At 40.6% G+C, this 23,643-nt stretch overlaps 1 protein-coding gene across 4 annotated transcripts in view; it reads left to right on the top strand.

Moving 5' to 3' along the window:
* Positions 1–23,643, top strand: part of LOC121952593 (protein turtle homolog B-like) — a 194,231-nt gene that overhangs the window by 66,376 nt on the left and 104,212 nt on the right. For all 4 annotated transcript variants that reach the window (XM_088088353.1, XM_088088352.1, XM_042499364.2 and 1 more), the window contains exons 4-5: positions 16,531–16,682; positions 22,579–22,696. In XM_088088353.1, coding sequence (XP_087944479.1) covers positions 16,531–16,682; positions 22,579–22,696 — 270 coding nt within the window. The remainder of the gene's footprint in view (positions 1–16,530; positions 16,683–22,578; positions 22,697–23,643) is intronic.

The following is a 23,643-nucleotide window of genomic DNA, read 5'->3' as shown; positions in this document are numbered from 1 at the left end:
TGTCTCACTGGCTTCATGGTAGCTGTATCCAACTACAAGATGATCAAAGTTGTCCCTGAGCAGTCCTCTATGCTCTGTCACTGATAGTATTTCTGGAGAGGAGCAGCAGACAAACACCTTGGTGTCAAATAAGGAACTCACACAAGTGAAAACACGCACCCATGCACGCACATGCACACACACACACACACACACACACACAAGCAGGGCTGTCTCATACCAGCTACTGCATGAATGCTCTCGCCTTTACTTGGTAGATCAAGCATTCATAGAGACACTTAATCAGACAGCGTGTGATGATGCTGGTTGCTGTGGTAACAGACAAACCAGATACGGTCTTGTGCTGCCCCCCCCCCGCCTTTATGGTCACGGCACATTAGCTCAATTTCATCAGTGTTGCTCTGGTTGTGTTTGACTTCCCCTTCGCTCTTCTCTCTCTCCCAGAAATGTTTAAAGGCCTTCGGCTTCCTGCTCTGCCTCTTTTCTCTCTCTGTCTTCATGTCCATCACTCCACTGCTGTCCTTTAGTGTCATGTTGCCGCATCAGATGAGAGCCACGGTACTTTTATCAGTCAGACACTCAGTGGTGTTGAATGGGACACAGCTGGCTTGTTACTAGTTTCTCCAAAATGCTAACTTTGGTCAGAGATTTGCTGAAAAGGGAAGGATTTTTATGTTGACTCTGATGGGAATAAAATGAGACTGGAGTTTGTCAGTATATCATTCAAAATCATTTTTAGTGTATGAAATAATGAGGTAATGAAAAATGTATTTTAACAAATCCCAAAATGCTTAGAGCTTTTGGCAAGTGGAGTCAAATCACAAACTGCAGGTAAAGACGGGTATGAGGAAAGACTCTGTTCGTCCATACACCTGTCTGTCTGTCTGTCTGTCTGCAAACATTTTTCTAAGTGATGGGTTTCCCAACCAATCTGAAAATGCACATGGCCTTTGAGAATTGCATTAGGTAGAGACTGACGAAGCCCTTTCTCTCATTCACCTACTTTCCTTGCCAGTTTTGTATGCAAATACTATATAAATTACATTTACTTGCTTTTTTCTGCCCGTGGAGTCAATGAGTAAAACCGGGAAAGCGCCACTCTGCCATTGCAACCCACACTGTGGCCGAAGGTGGAATTGCATCTTGAATGACAGAAATAAAACACTACTTTTTCATTCTTTCACAGCGGTTATAATCAATGTTACAGAACAGATTTTTTTTGGACTGTTTATTTGCATTTTTTGCAAGCTGTACACCAACATATAGGTCTGTGGTGTGCATGAGGTTGTGGCAGGCACATCCACTGGGTAGGAGGTCAAAATGAGAACAAACTTAAAGTATACCAACAACATTGAAAGCCAGCTTGGTTCAAAAATAGCAGCCTATAACATGGCACTGTATGTGTAGTGGATGCAGCCTCTCAAAAAGAAGATGGTGCAACATGTGAGTTTCTTCATCTTTACTGATTGGTGCACTGAATATTTAAAGCTATAAAGACAGCTAATGGGGGTGAAGTAGTGACCAGTCAACACAAATGGCAATGCCAGCCATACTTAGCATCCTGGCTTTTTAACAGTGATGGTGGGCTAGCCTAAAATGTGCCCTTTCTGATGCAAGCCAAAAAGCTTTCACATACTGTATTCCTCCTTTATCGTCAAATTTTACTCATCTCCAAGGAGATGGAGGTTCACATAGAGGGCAGGAGGTGGCATGGGAGCGTCCTGTGTGACAGCAGCTGAGGTTTACAGAATTGTCCTGATTCACTTACAAGTGAGGAGAGGGTGCTGAAGCACAGGAAGATTGCTCTGTGAAACGCTCACTGAAATAAAGGTCCTTTGATGGAGAGACATGAGGCAGTGAAGCGGAGGCAGGGTCAGCAGGCCCCGGGCTCTGGGGAGTCCCTGCCGCTTCACTGTTTGCTGATGTCATCTGTATGAGGCTCCACAGGAGGAAACCCTCACCTCCTCTCAGCTGGTAGGAAGGAGCAGTTCATGTTATCCAGTCTGTGATGGCAGCAGTTTTCTGCAGCATAGCTGATGGATGAGTGTGACAAAGTCAATGATCTGTGTCTGTAACCACTCATGGAGTCACCAAAGCACAGATCATAAAAGTGCATATCTTTTATGCACCACAGACATCTAAATGTTTTGGTCAAGGTCATGTTAAATATGAAATTTATAAGAATTACACTTAAAGTGTAATATTTAGCGGCATCTATTTGCATAAATTGGATTTTATATTCCTGACAGTGTTTTTATTAGTTAAAATCACCTGATAATAGAATCGCTGTGTTTTTCATACCTTAGAACGGAGGTGTCCAAACTTTTTTGAATGGGGGCAGGATTAGATCATGTGAGAATGCCTGGGGGCAGCTGCTTCTCACATCATGGGTTTTATTTTTTTTTAAATCCTGTAAATATGAGACAAACACAGCTGTGACATATTTCAGTGAAAATGAGTTTGCTGTCTTCCTCCTGTAGGGCTCTGTTTTTGCAAGAATCTGGCAATAGATTACATACCACAACACAGGTAATGATTCAATATTTCAGGATATATCGCAATACTGTAGGCGATGATGATATTGTGGGTTTTTGAACTCTAATTTTAAGGAAAACTGTCATAAAGACTACTCCATCATATGCATAAATTTGACAAGTTTACTTTATTAATGCAATGAGAACAATAGGATCTGTATTACAGCCCCTGTAACATGCTATGTTGTTAGGTTGGAAAGGCAGAGTCATGTGACTGAAGATAAATTACAGCACTGCCAGTCAGGACGTTAAAATGTATTGATTTTAAAAAACACTCTTTGACAATACATAAAATCATGATACTCATGTACATTAATATTTTATTACACTCCTACTTTGTTGTGGCTATGTCTTCTGTTAAGTTACTGTTCATTTGCGTGTTTGTTGTCTGTTCATGAAAACACATCTGGTCCAGCTGTGTAGTTCCTAGTTGTGCATGTCTGCAGACTGTGTGATCATCCTGCCAACTTGAGGTGAAAAAATGCAAATTGATCTGGCTTTTCAACCAATAATGTGTGGATGATAAGGACGATTAAAAATCAGTCCAAGGGCCACGATTGACTTTGGACATGCCTTCTTTAGAATGTCCTGTTAATATCTACATATGGAGGCAAGTCCTCTTTGTTTCTACAGTAGCCCAGAGCGGACAAATCAAACACTGGCTCTAGATAAGGAAATTCATGTTTTTGCGTGCTTTGTCATTTTATCTCTTTACATGTATCTTTGTATCATATATTATCATATATTCATCTGGTTACAATCTGCAACCTCAATGCTAAATGCTGCATAATCCTACATAGTAGACCTTTAAGAATGCTTCAAGCAGCTCCCCTCTGCTGTGTGACTGTGTTTAACATTATAAGTGTATTGTTCTGCATTTTAACATATCAAGGCTGTCAACTCTCACGCTCCTGGCGTGTGACACACGCTTTCACTGTCAGTCTCATGCTCTCATGACACCAAAGCAAATCTCATGCCAAAACACTGCCACAGCAGAGGTGTTGAACAATCATGTAATGCAGTGAAGGACTGACTGTAGAATACAAGTGATTATTTGACAACCGAGCTGCGTTTCATTATCACAGATCAAACAGCTGATTGCCCGACAGTGCAGCGCAGTTAGAGACAAACAGAGCTGAGCTTCTCCTCAAAGCACCAAAGTGTCTAAATGAACCAACAGACAAATATTCAGAGGTGGAAAGTGACTTCTTTAGATTAACACAGACTTCACTGTGTTAGTTTCAGGTTCAGTCAGAGTTTGGATGGAAGTATTTAAAGCGCATCGCTGTGTGTCTCATCCAGCAGCCCGCACCGAGGACTCAGTATTATTACCAGGGGCAGACGTAGTGATCTGGGGTTAAATTGGAAAATTACCTTGGTTGTACTGTTCAGTGCACAATAGTCTTAAAATACAAAATGAAAAAGAATCGTGATAAAATTGTGATCATGATCCTGCCTTAAAAAAATGTTGATATTATATTTTTGCCATATCGCCCACCCCTAGATACGGTGGGTTTAAAAGTCTGCATTTTGTTACCTTTGTAGCAGCTGCTACTGTTATCCATAGATCTTATCAGCTCAGACCCCCCCACCCGTGTCATTCTAATTCTGTGGGAAACACTGAAGAGTATAATACGTTTACTTTTGACTCTTAAGTTTGCAGGAGTTTGCGGGCCCAGGTTAGTCAGGTGGTTGACTGAGCATGAACATGCACATTTTTTGGACCACAGAATTGAGAAGGTGAATGGTCAAGCCTTAAGAGCCCATGATCAGTGTGAAATAGAGCTGAAAGAAAGTTTATAAAGTTATATTTTGGCTGGACTTATATGGGGTTTAATTTGATCTATGAGATGTCATCTAAGTTAGATGAATCCACCCAAGCTTCACATCCTCACACCCGAGTTTTTGGTGATATGGTTAATAACAGTGCAGGCAGGCTGAAGATAGTGTGCAGTCACAGAGAACCAGTTGTTGCTTACAAGGATGCTCAACTTGCTTGGTTTGGAGGCCACTTTTGTAAGATGACAGGGGGCCGGGACCAGATGCAGCAGCCCCATGCATTTTTCTAGGATTTTAGGACATTTTAAGGATGTTTCTCAGATTTCAGTTTAATTTTAAGACATTTCTCAGCACATCTCTAGGGTTTTATGACATTTTCCAGATTTTAGGATGTTTCTAAGATTTTAGGACATTTCTCGGATTTTAGGACATTTCTCGGATTTGAGTATGTATTTAGGATTTCAGGACATTTCTAGGATTTAGCATGTTCAGAAGTAATTTTAACGTTTCTAGGATTTAGTACAAAAACAATTCCTAGTGTGGTGTATTCTTTATTGTGAATTAGAAAATGATTGAGAGGGGCCACCTGGCACCCTGTCAGGGACCAGATTTGGCCTGTGGGCCGTAAGTTGAGTGTCCATGTTTTACAGTCTTTAGTGGTTTAGCTGCACTACCTGTGACTCCCGTCATTCAGTTAATACCTACCTCTCATCTCCTGGGCATTAGTAGTATGCATGTCTTTCCAGCACTATGTTAAAGTGTGGTTAATATTTTTTGACTTGCAGTGAAGGAATCTTTAAGGTTCAGGGCCCTGCTGCATACCCATGCTGCATGCTTCAGCACTGCTGCTATTTATAGACCCCCATTTGCAATCCACCTCTCCCTATCATTGTCAAACATCAGTGGTTGTCAGTGATTACTCCAAGCACTTTAGCTCTCAGCCTTGTTGGCATTGAAGAGTAAGCGATGCATATAGATTTCTGGTGAGATGCATATAGATTGTGGGTGAGAGTGCTATATCGCGCTGATGCTTTTCCTCTACAAATTGACACCTTTGCTTCATTCCTGTGAACTTATATCACCCTCAGACTCCTTCCGGACAGAGCGTGAGTGGAGAGTAGAGTAGAGCAGAGAGCTTGAATAAGAGGAATACCAGGCCATTTATTGCATGGAATGAGGTTGTAACTCTTACTCTTAATTTTTTTGTATTCAAGCTATTGCTTTTGTTAGACATATGCAGTTTTTACCCACTAAGTGGTTTAGAGAATGGATATATGGATTCATGGATGGATGAAGAGGATGCTGTGACTTCACACAGTCCTATGAGCAGTATCCCAGTTTCTGGCTTCTTGAGGCATTGCCCTCTCCTTTTTTTCACCTTCTAAAATGATTTAGACTCCCACTGTTTTCCTCGCTCTCCCTCACAGATCAGGCCCCAATCCAACATGAGGTGAAGAAGCAAGGTTCATATCTCCCAGGGTTCAACTGCTCCCCTTAAAATAGCTTCAGCACATCCTGCTGCTTACTATCCCTGTGTTTTGCAGCACAACTCTGCAGTGCCTGCATGCTGCAATAGAGCCTCTCTCTCTCCTTCCTCTCTGCTGCTGTCTTTCTTTCTTGATTTCTTTGCTGGTGTCTTTATTCATTATTCTCTTCCTCTCTCTCTTATAAGCAGTTTGGCACTTGCACACACACACACACACACACACACACACACACACACGCACACACACACACACACACACACACACGCACACACACACACACACACACACTTCCAGCACAGGTTTAGGTCACTGAGTAAAAGGGGATAAAAATGTCACTGTGTCCCCTCCTTTTCATGGTCTAAAAATGGATTTACATTTGACCACTGGCCACAGCTTATCCTATATATTGTGGGGATAACAAGCAGAATGGAGTGTCCAAACCCCCAAGACAAAATGCTGCGTGAAGAGAATGATCAAAATCTAAGGTTAAGGCACCTGTTTTTCTAAATAGAAAAGGATTTTACATGTAGATGTAGAACACAGTGGACCCAGAATCATATTTGGCCCTATGCATTGTGTCGGCCTTACTTCCTCTTGCTTGATATTTGGGGTGGCCTGTTGTGAGTGACTGTGGTGACACTAAAGAAGTGTATCATGTAGAGACTGAGCTCTGGAGGTGCTTTCTATGCACTACGTACAATAAGTTTAATCGAATGAGGAGTGCCTGTATCAATTGAAAAACGTACCTTCAGGATGTCTAAATACTCTTGTATACCATTATACTGTGATACCAGCAAACAAACTATATGACATAGAAGTATGTCACTGAAATGGAGAGAATATCAGTCTGCCAATTAAAACTACAGTGACATCGATAATGATCACCTTGTTTTGGAGAACAGGTGCCATGGCAGGCTGTTCTCATGTACTGTTTGTGTATTTATCCACAAAAAATAATGCACCAGAATTAGTAAATATTCCACATAAATAGTATAGATAATTTGTATACAACCCACAGAATCTGGAGGGCTGCATCATGTGACCAATACACATAAGGGTGTCAAGAAAGAAGTAGTATTAAGAGGGAAAGTTTGCGTACAGAGCTTGGGGTGGTGATTTGGTCAAACAAACACAGGACTTTGTGCCCCGTGAACCAAGTGAACTTTTAGGTAGAGTACGTCATCACTATGTTTCTTTTCCTAAATGTAACTTGAGTGACTTTATGTTAAGTATGTAACTTTGCTTTTTCCTAAACTTAACTGAACCTAGGTACATTCAGCTTAAGTAGGTAATGGGATTACACCATTTGTGGGGGGCTGTTTAGCAGATACACAAACTCTGTGTTTCCCACAAACTCAGAATCTATGTGTGGCGACAGTAAAGTTAACATTTATTAGAAATTTGTGGGCATATATCCCTTTTTTTTTTAAATAATTCTTTGCCCCTTTTGCATCCATGAACACAGTGCAGACAAAACTTATGAGTCATTTATACCCTTCAGCAGGGTGGATAATTGATGAGTTGATCTGGTCAGAACTGATCAGATTGCTGGATGAGAAAAGAAGCAGAGTGCAGAGTGAGTGAATGCAAACTTTGAGACCCAGCACAAGGAGCGGTTAAGATTCACTTTCATGTGCCTGGTGTTCTGCAATGACAATAACAAGCTGGTTTAAACAGCAGGCTCGGTGCTCCGAGAGTGTGGTGCAGTGAATCACAGCATGGTATATATATTTCAATAGTGCAATTATGATGGCAGATGTTTTGTTGTGTGTGGGAAACCCTGTCTGCCTATCACAAGACTTTTGCCATTTTTCCATAGTTTGTGCCATGCCACTACATACAGACATGATCATTCAGTGCCTCCTCACAGCAGGGAATAGCCACATCAAGGCTGCACCTTTGTGGTGTTACGTGCTAGCATTGCAGACAGTGACCAGTCTGTGAACCAATGGGCCCCTGCCCTGAGAAAAGTGTGCCCTGCAACACTTCCTGGTTACCCTGCCACCTAACATGACTCTCTATTGTCTATTTGCTATCAGGCTCTTAGGCCATGTTTAGACGAGAATGGCCCTAATAAAAACAGAGAAGTCTTTCCTGTGCGTTTAAAAAAAACCTCATTCATATGTTAACATTGTGAGAATGATCATCATGTACACGGATCTGCAAAAACAACTGAAGAAGCTGTAGTATGCACGCCTGGAGAGTAGTTGGCGGTGTAACATTGTAATGACACACCACAAAAGAACACTACCCGCCTTTGCATTTAGCGGTGAGTATAAGCTAACAAGAAGACAATGGTGAATGCACGCACAAGAACTGACAGCATTGATAAACTCAGTAGAGTCAGCAGCAAAAACACAGCTCTGTAGTCTGTCATTGATGTTATTGTTGTCCTCCTACCTGTGCATGGCTATTAGTCTAAAATGTAATGTGCATGTGTGAAGTGCTGCTGTGGTGTCACCATTCTTCATATGATCTTGCCAATTAGTTTCAATAGTCTGTGTTTTCAAATGCTGTTGGTGTGTGAATGGAAGAACAAATTGCAACAGAAGTTTAATGTTTCATGCAAGAACTGCTGCTGTGTAGACAGCCCCTTAGTTTTGAAACTGGAGTTGGGGTCTTTGGTGATGCAAAAAGCAAGTATAATGTTGCCATGGAGTCATTGAGTAAACAATTCAAGCCTGTTTTTTTTTTTTTGCCTTTATTTGTTTAGATTTTGGCACCATTAAACATTGGCACATTGGCTTTTACCAATATTTGTTTTGTAAAGTACCCATGGACATACAAACAACCACCACTGGATTATTTTAAAACTACATAAAACTTAGATGTGATGATTCAAAGTTCTGCAGTTATAGGGAGCGTCTTTTTTAAAAATTTTTTGCTAACTTAGATAGCAGGGATATTTCTAAAAACTTGTCTATACAACAAGACATGGACATAAACAGTGAATCACATTTGAGCATTGCAACAAGGACATATACAAGCAGTGGAGAGGTGAAGAGCTGCATTACAGGCTCTTACTGTTGGTCATTCAAACCAACACACCTCCAACAGCTCATCAATGCATTTTACCGTACCATGCTGTACTGCGGAAAAACACTGCATGTGAGCAGGGCTTGAACTGTGGTTGGTCAAAGTTCAGCTTAGCATGAATATTCTCAGCCCTGTTAAAAAATGACTGAATGGAATGCTAACACCTATTTGACTATTTGCCAGTCCAACATTGTGTATCAACAGAGACAAATCAGATCAATGGGTTACTGAAAAGGAAATTACAAAGTCATGATCTCGACTCTCAAGATAAGTCATGCAGCCTCCTACAGTAGGCAGGTTTTCATTCACCCTGAAACTGCACAAACTGAAAGTTGAAATGAAAAAATAAGCCTAATTGTAACACATCAATTTAGAAAAAAACTCCCATTTATTGCAAAAAAGTTTTTACCCTTGCATAAGGTGGTATTTCAGGTGATTCAAAAAAGCCATATTTCACAAAACTGCAATGGAAACACTTTTTTGGCTTCAATAGGTCATATAATGCTATGGTTGTTGGTAGGAGCTGGCTCCCTCATGATGCAGCAGGCGCTACAAGAGGTGTTACTGCATACATAACTCTTCAAAAGTTGAGTTGATCATCCATAAGTTTTGAATCCACAATTCCTCTGTGAAATCGTGGACTATCACCTCCCAGAATTCCTCATACGTGACAGCTCCTACATATAAAGGGCTCGCCTTTCCATTATGGCTCCATAACACGCCTATGTGGCCTTGGATTGGAAATAACAGCTAGTGTGGTGGCTGCGATAGAAATAAAGCTGCTAATGTTTTGAACATCCATCACCATGCCTCTTTGAATGATATTGCAAGAGAAGTCACATAACCCTCGCAATTGTGTTTTATCGACATTTTAAAAATATTTATTTAAAAAGATGAATAAATGAGTAGCTCAGCAATGCATTAGCCAGCTAGTGGCAAAATTCATACTTAAACTTTCACAACATCATTTTTGCCCATTATTTATCTTTTCACTTTGATTAAATAACAACACAGCATCTGAATGCAGCGCTTTGGGAAAGCTGGCTATCAATTATTAGGAGTCAAAGTGCCCTTGAATGCAGCACAGAGGAGAGTTATATAAATAGTCCCTGCTCACTACTGCAGTTCACATGACAATAATGTAACTTTGGCAAATGGCAAAGTATAATATTTTACAGTAAAAAGTTCCTGTCCAATATTGAGCCTAGCCTTTACAAAAAAGAAGATATTGATATTTTTATATTTGTTGTTTGCTGATCTTTATCAGTCTTTGAAATTTATTTTTTTACCCCCCAACAACTGCAGATAAATTCCAACATTTTCAGTTTTGTCTTTTTTTCTAGAAATATTAAATGAATGAAGATTATTGATTGTTTGTTTCTTAGATGTTGGTCTGATGCTCTTATCGTCACCATCTCAGTGGCAAAGCACATGGTGTGAAATTAGCACTATGGCCTGGTTTATGGTTGCAGATGGAATGACATGTTAGCAATTGAGAGGCTACAGGATTACACATGTAAGCAGATCAGCTTCAGTCCTAAGGTGATTAGATTGAGAATATCAAAACAGGAATTATGACTGAACAAAATCTGCATCGAATCACTATATCAACGTGTGTGTGTGTGTGCGTTGAATGGGGGTGGATCAGGTTAAACAGGGGGTGGGGTGGTTAGAAAACACAGCTTAAGTATATGTGGTAGGAAGACATGCCAACTGTCTCGTATGATCATCCCTCCTCGTAATCTAGATAGCCTTTGGGCGAAGGAGGATTTTGAAAAATGTTTTTACAAAATGCAGCATGCCCGGCATTTTACAACTGAAGAGGCACAATTTATGGAAGTGTGAAAGCCCTAACAAACAAGGTGATTTATTTATTTTGCAGTTTATCTCGCCCAGATGAGTTTGTCATTAGATATTAAAGCATTTCATTTTTCAGCCTTCTCTGTACTGTCTGTAAGTTGTATGTTGTTATTCAGCTGAGGTCTGGTCTCTGTATGCCAAATGGAGGCATTTGGCATACAGAGTCAGACAAAAGCATAAACTCTAACTTCAAGGAACTCATGTCCTTGATGAAGGACAAGAACAAGTTCTCCTGTTTATTAAAGAAACTGCTGTTGGTGCTGCAGAAAATGTCAGACCTGCCGCTCCCTTCGAGACTGGATTTTTCCAGACAAACGTGGATTCAAACATTAAAGCTTTCATGAACTGCTTGTGAGAGTTTTGCAAATAAATGCATGAGCATGCTCTGTTTGTGTCACAGCAGCAGGGGTAAAAAGTCATTCATGTTTATTCGTCACAACTGTAACAGTCCATTGGCATGCCAGTGCAACCTGGCCTCCATAGTCTTATTTTCTGTGCTGGTTCTAATCTAAAAATGTGGATCCTGAGACTTGTGCAACCAACCAGACAGAAAAGGCAAAGCCAGGTCAAGGTTTACAAACATGCATTATTGATCGGTCTCTTGGTAACAGCTGTGATTGGCCAGTCTGCTGCTATTATGAGCACTTGGCTTCCAAAGGAGGCATCAGAAGTAAGAACAGCCTGTAAGATTACAGTGACTCTTAGAAAATAAAGTAACATTTCTCCACATCATTATTTCATGTTAACCCAATTGAAAACCAAAGAGTCTCCTTCAAATAATAAACATAGTGACATTTTTCTGTTGACCGATGCAGAAGTTACCTTTGCCCTGGTTCCCTCCTTAGAAAACCTATGGGATCTGCCCATTGGATTTTGGATCATTGTAGAAAATTAACCCTGTATCAAACAAAAGTTTGTGATATTTACAGGTTTTGTTCAGCAAGATAATCTTCACAAATGAACACCACTTTCAGGATTTGTGAAGCCTAAATACAATTGCCAGAAACAAAAAGCCTATGTTAGGCTATGAACAAATTACACTACAGTAGTATAACCACCTCTATGAGGCTGTAAAGCTGCATTCAGTCTGATGACATTCTGTATTCTCTTTCATCCATTTGTTAGTAACCGCCTTTTTTGAGACACATAAAAGCTTCAAAGTCCACAGCGGGGTATTTGCTGACATATTTTATGTCGTAGAACAAAACGTGAAAGTCTCTTCAGCTTGTGTTAACCACAGACCTTATTTCAGTCTTTTAACCAAAAACCCATTCAAAAAACCCATTGAGTTCCAGACGAGGGAACAGGAGATGCTTAAAAGCTTACCCAGGTATTAGGACTCATCCCTGGGTACTCTTTTTGGGTTTACCATGAGGACATAGCAGACACATCAATGAAAAGGTGTGATGCAAGTAGAAAACATTCACTATACATCTATCATCACTGACTTATGGAATTTATAGAGAATGACAGGAAAGCAGTGAAACAGCTGATATCCCAGAGTCCCCTTGTATATCAAATGCCACGGCCTGTAAGATAATAATACACACATGTGCTAAAAAGATTATTTCATGAATACTGGAACACTAAAAGATCACAGTCCCTATAATGACAGTATTATACAGTAGTGGACAAAGTACACAACTATATTACTGGAGTCTAAGTATAGATACACCTGGCCAAATATTGCTCCAGTACAAGTACCAAATACAGCCGCCTGGTGATGACCTCTGCTCTCTGCCTGTCTCTACTAATGAGCTGCCCAAATCTGAGTCGTGCACACATGAGGTCGAGGTATTGCAACACCACTTCAACACACAAACCCCAAGCAGAACTGCATGATCACAATTTATTGACTTCTGTATTGAAGAAAAGAAAAAAAAAAAGTTGACTTTAACGTAATTGAAACAAGTAATGAGAGCCTCCATAGAAATGTACTGACGTCCAGTACTTCAGGAAATTAACATCAAAACAGTCAGGTCTTTAGTCGCCCCTCTCTCCAGAGACTTGTCCCCACTTCCTTCAGAAGAGATAAAAACTTTAAGAATTCAGGAGACAAGTAGTGAAAATGATATATTAAAATCCTGATAATGGAACTGTCTTCAACTTCAAGGAGGCATTTTTTCCCATGTTGCAGTGCATGCTCATGAAGAGCCAAACTTATGACAGTTAACCAGTCTCCCTCACAGTCTCCTGGCAAACGTCACATTATATTATGTGTGTTAATACAGAAAGATTTAGCCAGCAGCGCAGTTTTGTCTTCATTTGTGGATTTTGCCCAGTTCTTAAAAAGCACTGCGCACTCACTGTGCAGTGTGTTTGCAGAGTGTGCAATCAATGCTTAGTTTGCAGCTCATAATGAGACTGAGCCAGCAAATCAGGTGTATATTTGTAATATTTGACCACCACAGGTTAACAAGGAATTGTCTTACTAATTACAGTTGACCAGTGACAATGTTGCGTGATTTTTCTACACAAAAAAATTCTCCCATAGTCGTGGATTTCATGGGATTACAGCATCCGGACTGCTGTGTGTTTATGTTTGCTTGCCACAAAGTGTAATAAGAAGAAGTCTTCTTCAGTTTTTGTTAAAGCTTTTCCTTTTTGGTCAGAGTTGAATCTGCACACTCTTAGTAGATAAGATGCAAATCAGACCCAACTCTACATGAACCCACCAACACGTTCTCATCTGAAGTCGTCACATGTTGCCACTTCGCAGTGGACTTCTGCGTCTACATATTATCCCTCTGCATCTGCCATTTACATATTAGGATGCCGCTACCATGATGTCTGTCATGGACCTGCTGTTTCTCCTCCTTACCTGCTGCCAGTACTTTTCCACTCACCCTCCCTCTGCTCTGCTCTACCTGTTAACCACGCCCACTGCTGCAGCCTGCTCTCCCCTCAGCTGCAGCTCATCTCCAATCAGTGCAGTATATAAGACACTCCAGTTCACTCACTCATTGCCAGATTGTTCCTCTGCACTATGCATGTCTTTCCAGCGTTTCTCTATCAGATCTCCCGTTGCCGACTCTGCCTGTTCCTGACCTGCTCTCCTCGCCTGACTCCCTGTGAACCTACCTGCTCTTTGTCCTCGACCACGTGTTCAGTTTCGGCGTTCCGGAAATCTGACGGCTCTCCTGGTAAAGACTCCTTCGCTTGGCTAAGACGCTCCTTCTGCCTGATCCCTGTCGGTGCTGTTACATCCGCGGACGGACTTCCTGGTTATCGAACCCCTGCCTGTCCCAGACCATTCCTCTGCTCGATCCCAGTCGGCGTTCCAGCACGTGGAGACGGCTCGTGGAGCTACGGGGTTTCCTCCTCGCCAGCCACTGTGGGTACAAGCTTCGTTCCTTTGCTTCGTGTGATACCCAGAGACTTTGCTAGGGCTTCCTGCCCGAAGAACAAACTCTTTGCCTGTAAACTGAGCATTGACTGTGTTGGTTTAAATAAACGTTATTACCAACTGCACGAGCGTGTTGGCGTACTGCATCTGGGTCCTACAACCATCCGTTACAATGTCAACACAAGCACATGGTGGGATGACGCTGTACATTGTTACGTTTAGGCAACAACAGCTCATGGCAACCAACGCTAGCGTGTCAATAAACATACATGCTGACACAGATGGTTAGGATTAGGAAAGGTGTACAAAAACAAAACATCACATTCAAAGAAGAAGTGAACACTTGACTCCTTGCATTAAAGTCTGGGGATCCATCCAACATCTCTCCTGCCTGCTCTGTAGGGACCTTTGTGCTGCTTATATTGTTGTTACTGGCATCTTTTCAACCTGATGCTGTCTAGTGGCGTATTGTCTGGACGCCACAGGTTCCGTCCGATGGTTCTCTTAAGTGACTCCACCTGTCTGCAAATCATGCTGCTGCGGCAGGTGCAGTGCCACCACATATAGTAACACGGCAACAAGCTCTGTCTGACCACATTTGCAACCATCCAGCGGCATATCATGTAAACGTGAAGGGTGGCTTTTGTCATTACGATCTAACACTGAAAGCACTGCCAAAGCAGCTGTATTTGATGACTTCAGAATAAGAACAGGCTGGCTATAGCTGGAGTAACTACCTGTCTTCACTGCTGCTCTGTGCAGTCATTACTTACAGTATAGGCCATTTGAACAAAAGGCAGTATTTCATGAATATGCACTGCAAACACGGCTGTATTTGAAGTCTTCGGACTGAGAATGGAACCTACAGGGTGTCTGTCGGAGCCTAACCCAAGCCTGAAACATGGCACCAGTTTTAGGCCCAAAAACCCAATTTTTGCCATTTATGATAAGTTTTTAATATTGAAACATTTATTACCAGGTAAGGGCTGAAGTATTTCCACGCACCATTCTCCTTCTTTTCTTGCGTCTTTTATTTCAGTAGTCTGTTGTCTTGTGGACGACAGGTTCGGCAGAAGGGGTTTTGCGTCTGCCACTGTGGCAATGCAGCGCTTAAATGATGATCACTGTTCTCTGGTGCATGTTATCTCTCACACAGCAGGGGAGGCAGAAGCAAACATCGCCAGCCAAGCCGCCCTGCAGCCCCCCACTCTCTTTCTCTCGTTACCATCCCTCTTTCACACACTCTTTTTCTTCTCTCCCTGTTCTTCACTATATTGTTGTTCCATCCAGTTTCATTAAAAAAAGCAAAGCAAACATTGCTAAATTAGCAAGAACTGGACCCGATTCACACCAGGAGGATATTGAGAAATTACAGCCCGGCCCAAACCCAGCAGATTGGGCCCAGTCGAGCTTCAAACTCTTGGGACAATATACTGGGAAGAATAAGAATCATACACAGAGCAACACACAACACCTGATTCAACCAATTAAGTATTGGTGTCATTTTTGTATTTTAAATGATCATATTTTGAGAAAAAATATACAGAGGGAATATTGTGTTTGGGCTCAGTGAGTGTTGGGTATACTGAGATCTGCAATGACTGTTGACCTCACAGGTATAAATTTACACTCCAAAAGAATCCATGTGCTTAGAGTTGCATTGTTTTAAGAGTTGTCAGTTGGTGGGTTTCCATTAACCCTCAAATTACTCCAATTGAAACTGCAAATATAAAATAGGCCCAATAGAAAGACGTCAGTTATGAAAAAAACTAAATTTATCAGTTTTTACGCTCACATAAGGTGGTAGTTCAGGCGATTTGAAAGAGCCTTATTTTGCAAAACTGCGATAAAAACACTTTATTCACTTTTCTAGGTCACATGATGCTATGGTTATGTGCTTATCAGAAGGAACTGGCTCCTTCATGATGCAGCAGGAGCTAGAAGAGCTGTTATTGCATCAGATAACTCTTCAAAAGTTGAGCGGATCATCTGGAAGTTTTGAGTCCACAATTCCTCTGTGAAATTTTGGACTGTCACCTCCCAGAAATCCCTCATATGTGGCCACATAAGGGGCTTGCCTTTCCATTAACGCTCACATAACACGCCTACGTGGCCTTGGATTAGAAATAATGACGGCTAGTGCGGTGGCTGCAACAGAAATAAAGCTGTTAATGTTTTGAACATCCATTGCCATGCTTCTTAGAATGTTATCTCCAGAGAAGTTGCAGAACATCACTCAGTGAAGTCATCTCACAATAATGTTTTATCGACATTTCAAAAAATATTGCTTACGTTTTGCAGAAATATGTTATGAAAAACCTGCCATTTTCTGATAAATGTAGTTATTTGGTGCTCACAGTATGCAACAGTTGATATGGAGTCAAAACATTAAATCTGTCTGTAACTTTGTTCCTTCTTGTACCTATGCTTTATTTTTAACATATCCTTGTTTGCTCTTTTTCTCCAAACCTCTCCTCTGTCTCCTCAGCTCCCCCCACGTTCACGGATACGCCACCTCAGTATGTAGAGGCCAAGGAGGGGGGCAGCATCACTTTGACCTGCACGGCCTTCGGCAACCCCAAACCCTCTGTTAGCTGGCTTCGGGAGGGCAGCCTTGTGGTCAGCAGTGCCAAGTATAAGGTATATAAGTACAGAATGTCTTCATGTGTCATGTGATGGCTCCTCTGGGGTTGATTTCAGACTGATGATAGTGCCATGTGTATAGAGGCGGCCTCCTCTTTCATTCAAATGAGAATACTGCGTGGGTAAAGTGGGGCAAAAAGACGCAGGGTCATCCGCCAACAAGTTAAATCTTCTGATGTCATCTTTAGCCCCAATGCAATGCATCGTCAGCAAGCAAAGGTGTTGCATTACCTAAAGAAAATGTACACAAAAAAGAATGGCTTAATTTTGTTGTTTACTTTATGATCATCTAGATAACTCTCCAGAGTTGTAAAATCCTGCTTTAACCCCTTTGAAATCTGGATCAACATCAGTTTTCTTGTCCTATGTTCAGACACTTTCACAAGCTTTTAAAATTTTTTAAGGCAATCAGCAACTTGGCATACAGTGTCCAGTGAATTGCCCAGAAATTCATCAAATGGGGCAAGAAATTACCCGAAAATTAGCTTAAATAACAGAGAGAATTATTAGAAAATTATCAAAAAAAGTAAGAAAAAATTTCCACAAAGTTTTATTTATAATTATTATAATAACATATATTTAAAGTTAGGCCACGGGATAAAAATCTTTTCTTAATATTATTATTTCTATTTATTATTTTTATTTTATTGTAGCAATTTTCTGTTTTTTGTTTTTGTTTCTTTTTTGTGTGTGCTAATTTTCATGTTTTTTCACATATTTTTTGAAACTTTTTACTAATATCTTGTTAATATTCAGGTCATTTCTCACTAAGTCTCATGAAGGTAGATTTATTAGTCATTTCTTAAAGAAGGAGTTGAAGGATGAGTTGATTCAAATCAGCAGCTACTATGAAAAATTCCTTCCAGGTGCTCGGGCATGTTGCTGATGATGGCATCATTCAGTTACTGTATTTGGAGTCTGGGATGTTAGGGGTTAACCATGTCTCTGTGAAGATGTCCACTGAGCAGTCTCTGATTTCCCGTTTCTGGGTGAGCCTCAATCACATCTCATCCACTTTATTCTCCTGCGACCTGACATTAGCCAGAAGAAGGCTTGTCAGAGGAACAGCTCTCAGTCCAAGTCGGGTCAGCCTTGTCCTGATGCTGACTCTCCTTCCTCTCTTCGTCCGACACTTTTGGTTTTGTTTCTCCCCTCTAGTCTGACTGGCTGCTTGGCACACGCATGACTCATGTGACTGCTCTCAGGCATGTTGCTTAGTTGTTCTGCTCACTCATAACAGAAGAAAGAACACAAAAAGTAATACTCTGCGCATATTTTCTATATTTTCAACTACAGAAGAACTATAGAACAGACGTCTTTCAGTAGCTGCTGGAGGCTCTACAGAGATGCACATCTGCATTACCTGATGCCAGGTCATTAATCAGGTCATTATATGATGGCTTCTGAGAGAGTTTTGCAGTGACACTGATGACAGAGAGAGCAGTTAGACATTCCCGTCCTATTGTTTTAATAAGTTTAATGTAGCAGATGAATATTAACAGCTTGTGAATTTCACCAAATCACCCCCTTTTGTCGGATCCTGTGAATTTTTTTTTAATCTCCTGCCTGTGTGTACTGTGAGTTATGTGTGTGAGTGACGGCAGCCAGTGTAATGACGTTGACACGTCTGTGCGTGCTCCGGTCAAAGCCCCTTCCTGAATGGCTGGAGGTGAGCCATCATGAAGCTGAGCTCCGCTACAACAAGTCCTCTTGAGTATTGTGTTTGTTAATGTAAGTTTTAATTTGTAGTTTTCATTTTGAGAGCTAACACTAGCATGCCAGGTTAGCTTTCATTATCAATTAATGGCTTTGCTTCATGGATGTATTATAAGGAAGTCGCTTTCACGGTTTGATGTTGCCATTTTGTTTCTTATCTGGAGGTATGAGCTCAGCCACTGTCATTGTACACACACAGCTCATTGATGTCATTCTGTTGTACCACAGGTATGGAGAAATTTTTATGATTAATGGTGTTGTTTTTATATTGTATCAAAAGTTAAGCTATTTTAGCGGTCACGTTAAGAAATGTTTGTTAAATTTTTTTAAGAATCAGTTTCACATGTTTCACGGGTGGCTGTGGCTCAGAAGTAGAGTGGGTCTTCCTCTAATCAGAAGGTCAGCGGTTCGATCCCCAGCTCCTCCGGGCATTTGTCGAAGTATCCTTGGGAAAGATACTGAACCTCAAATTGCTCCCGTTGCTGCATCATTGGAGTGTGAGTGTGTGAATGATTACTGAGCAACAGGTGGCACCTTGTACCTCGGCCACCAGTGTGTGAATGTTTGTGTGAATGAGTCAATGTGACATGTAGTGTTAAAGCACTTTGAGTGGTCAATAAAACTAGAAAAGCGCTATACAAGTATAGTCCATTTACATTTACCATTTAAATATGAAATCCTATTTTTTTATGGTTATTTAAATTATTTAAATGATTTATGGAATGTTTGTGGACTGTGAATTGACAAAAAAGCCCTTTCTCAATGGCCGGAGGAGGTAATAATAATAACAATACATTGGATTTATATAGCGCCTTTCTTGAACTCAAGGTCGCTTTACAAACAAACAAAAAAAACGGGGTGGGGGGATGTTTGGGGGGGTGGCTAGGAAAAGGCAGAGGAGAAGAGATTGGTTTTGAGGGGGGACTGAAAGACAGCGAGGAACTCAGAGTCATGGATCTCTTGGGGGAGGGAGTTCCAAAGCCTGGGAGCAGCCCTGGAGAAGGCTTTGTCCCCAAAAGTGCAGAGGATAGATTTCTGGGTGGAGAGGAGATTTGCGGAGGCGGATCTGAGGGACCGTGAGGGTTGGTCAGGGGAGAGGTATGAGCTGAACCACCGTCACTGCACACATACAGGTCACTTATGTCATTCTGTTGTACCACAGTAAAGAGCCAGAGACCCAGTGCTCCTTCCTGTCACATGATTATACCAACCCAGAACACAACGCAGAGAGAGAGAAGGAAAAGTCACACGGGTTACACTTTTGAAAGACTTCGCTCAGCAGAGCCATCTGACTGGATTAATAACTGCATTAATAATGTAAAAGCTTGCTCATGCTGCTGGTGCTTCTGTGCCGATGTACAATCAGCAGATCAGATTTATTATAGGTTTAACTACAGAAATACTGCTAAAATCACTTATCTACTATCATAAACTCCCATGGTTTTCTTCCCCACCAAAAACGAACTGTACCAGAGTTGTATTGGAAACGGAGCAAGACTCACCTTTTCATGCGGTCTCAGTCTGGTTGTTTGGTTCACACATGGGTTTGATTGACAGCCCAAACAAACCCTATTAACTGCAAACAGACCTGAGTTAATTTTAACCGAACCAAATGGTGAGTGTGAAAGCACTCTGAGATGTAAAGGTTGGATTTTCAGCATAATGTGACTTAAATGTTTAACATTTTTTCCTTCATCTAAAACTTCTTGAATACCTGATTCACATAGAATGGTGGCTTGAAGTATGTGTTGAATTATTTTACAAGCTTTATTGCCTGGGCACTTTGAAGTTGGCTGTGCTCAACCTTGCATGAACTCACCTCCCAGCAGAGTTAAATAGCTTTCAGCCATTCCCGAGCAGAGCATCTGAAATAGCCAAATTCACTGCACATTCTTCGAGACAGCTCTTTTAAACTTGCTTTCTTACCTCTTTTGGTATTCTTTTCTTTTTTTTATTCTTGATCATTCAAATAAAGCAAGATCAAGTCCTATTTATATGGCCCAAAATCAGAAATCTGCACAGCATATGACTCCTTAATTTGGATAATGAAAATACTTTTACATGGAAATAATGAAAGAGACTTCAGGAAGAGTATCCCCCTGACTGGACAGACTGACATGCAGTAAATGTTGTGTGTACAGAATCCAACAAAATTACAATATGGAATATATGAATCGCAATAGATAGACTGTAAACATATATCAAGAAGACAGATCATGGTGGATATAGATCGACTTTCAGGTGCGCCCGAAGAGACTGAAGCTGAGCCACACATCAGACTACGCACATACACACACACACAAACACACACACACAGGCACACACAAAGCTAAACTCAAGCACACCATTCACACAGAGGGAGTGAGAGACAAGGACATAATGCACACATGGGAGACAGGAGGACAGGCTGAATCTCCTGGAGAATTTGTGAATCTATTAGTGAGTATGATCCTTGTGGGATTTACTGTAAGTGGATCTTACTGTAAGTGTAGCAGCTCAGTGAATATAAAGTCAGTTGCAGTTGGGATTGTTCAGTCTCAGTCATCTTTAACGCTCACACAGAGTTGAGTTTTAGAATTTGTGCTTAATGAGGAGAAAGCTTTTGTGATGATAGTTTGTGCGGCCTTTGAGTCCTGCATATAAGAATGGAAATGACTCCCCCACAATAGATCAATTATTCAAACTTTGTTCAGTGGAGAGTTACATATCTAAATTTGACAGTCAGCAGTTTACCCCGAGTCACTAGACTATTCTGTGGACTTCTTTAGATTGGTGAGTGGCTGCAAAACCTGTAGATCTGCTAACATAAAGAAGTGCTCTAAACTGACTAAAGATTTAGGTGATGCTTTGACCTAAAAAAAAAATTGGTGTTAAACAAAAGTTTGCTCTCTAATCTTTTAATCACACTTTTTGTTTTCTTAAAAAGAAAAACTGTCAAGTCACATTTCAGCTGGAAGCTATACTGCGTCATGCTGTCAGATTTGGTACTTTGAGGCTGCATTGGGCAATATGGCTTTAAAATAATATCACAATATTTTAAGGCTATATCGTGGTTCACAAAATACATTTTGATATTTTTAAATATCCTTCAAACTAAGGTTTACAACTAAAATTCAAAATTATTGAATGAACTGCAGTTACAGTTAAGTTAAATAAAATACCTACTGCCATTTCAGTTGAATACAATACTGTTATAATAACATTTCATAAAATATGGTTAAAAGGATAAAGTACTTCTATGATGAAATTTTAAAAAGTGTTGTTATACTGAAATAAATAGAAGCGGGACCCATGGTACGCAGTACTTTTATTTTGAAGGACCTGGCTCCTCACATGCCGGAAGTGTCAATGTTTGTGATTTTCTGTGGACTTGAAGCATCCGGTCAGTAGTTGAATGTTAGCGCTAGCAGACAGTTAAATAGATACCATGTCGGCTTTAACCGCGAGGATTCATTCTCTGTGAGCAGGTAACAGAAACAGCTCTCCAGTTTAAATATTAGTAATTTTTGCAAGTCGCACTGCTGCTCTATGTTCACAAAATGTAACTAACAACTGAAGCTCTGCAAATACAAACACAGGCCTTCCCTGCTCTCACCAGCACCACAACCGCTCATTAAGTTAGACTGTTACTGCAGCGCCGTTAAACGTGATAATTTATTCTCTGTTAGTTGGAAACAAACTAACAGCTCAGATATTAATAGTATTTGCAAATTGCAGTGGTGCTCCATGGTCGCAAAATGTGACTAAATGGCCGCGGTCTGGAGCTCTTCGAAAGCCCTAATCTGTGTGTGTCTGTCAGAGAGAAAGCCATAGGTGAGCCAGGGAACGCTGGTGGCTTATTAAAAAAAGACGTGACAAGTTCTTGTTGATGTGCGCAATATAGTCATTTATACATCGCTCATGGAACAAGCCACGATAAATCAAGTATTCAATATTTGATATAAAACCCAGCCCTACTTCATGATGATCAAATATATTGGAAATGTGATATATCTATTTATTTTTATTTAATTAACATATTTGTGTGTGTGGGTGTGTTTGTGTATTTACCATATGTGTGAAGACTTGTGCCCCAGAGTGACTCATAGGATGAAAGAAAAGCTCAAGGCTTTTTGTTACAGATGGTCCACCTTAAAGGTCTACTTTTAGTTAAATGTTAATGTGTGTTTGTTTGAAGGTGTCTGACGGGAGTTTGACGGTGCTATCCATCACCCGGGAGGATCGTGGAGCCTACACGTGTCGAGCCTTCAGTCCCCAGGGAGAGGTCATTCACACCACACGGCTGCTAGTGCAAGGTGGGTTCATATGTGTACTATGTGTTGCTGTGTCCTTAGAAGTGCAGAGTATTTGTACATGTGTTATGGGGCACATTACTTTGTATTAGGGCAGGGGTCTTTAATGTTTTTCAGGCCAAGGGCCCCTAGTTCTAAGACAGACGGACCCCCAACTGAGCTGCATCTAAGATAATTCGGTTTCCTGTAGCAACTAAGTGAGCAAAAGTTGTAGCATGGCTAGATGTGTTTGCCTCACACTTTGTGCATTCCCATCCCAAACATTTCTCGGGTGGATGGTGTGTCAGAGTCTCTAGCTCAAAAAGTTCCAAAACAGTCCATTCTATTCTTTAGATTTTGAATAGTAATATAGTTCACTGGCCAAAATGTTTCAGTAGTACATAAGTGTTTGCTTTTCTCGCTAGCTCAAATAATTGCACAAGGATCCATGGGTAACACTTAACCTATAATTAATGTTGCAATAAATATATGTATATATATGGTCAATTTGCCAATATATCTTTGCGCACAATATGTTGGATTCATAATAATGTGCATTTTTCAGAAAAGAACTTTGTGCCCCCCCACTTTGTGAGATACATTATTACTGTAGTGAAACAGTGATCTTGTGCCTATTTAGAGCATAAGTTTTTTTTCTTTAATGTAATTTTGACTTTATTTCCAATTGATATCTCATTGTTGTTGTTTTACTTTATTTGTGCAACTACCAGCAGTAGTGCAAAGCCATGCTACGCAAAGTTAACCCTTTGAAACCTGAGTAAATTGGCTTGATTCACAAAACCATGGAAAAAAGGCAACAAGTAACTTATCAAGAAATAACTGAAAAATTAGCAAGACAAACAATTTACAATAAATTACTTGTAATTAGCACAAAACAGAAAAATGTGAAACCAAAATTGAAAAAAATGATCAAATGAAATGGAAATAAAATATATATATATAACTGAGAA

The sequence above is a fragment of the Plectropomus leopardus genome, chromosome 15 (genome assembly GCF_026936395.1).
Source record: "Plectropomus leopardus strain MGB_pleo_1.0 chromosome 15, ASM2693639v1, whole genome shotgun sequence".
NCBI classification, from domain to species: domain Eukaryota; kingdom Metazoa; phylum Chordata; class Actinopteri; order Perciformes; family Serranidae; genus Plectropomus; species Plectropomus leopardus.
The sequence above is the reverse complement of the archived record's forward strand: the minus strand, read 5'-3'. Positions and strand labels throughout refer to the sequence as shown.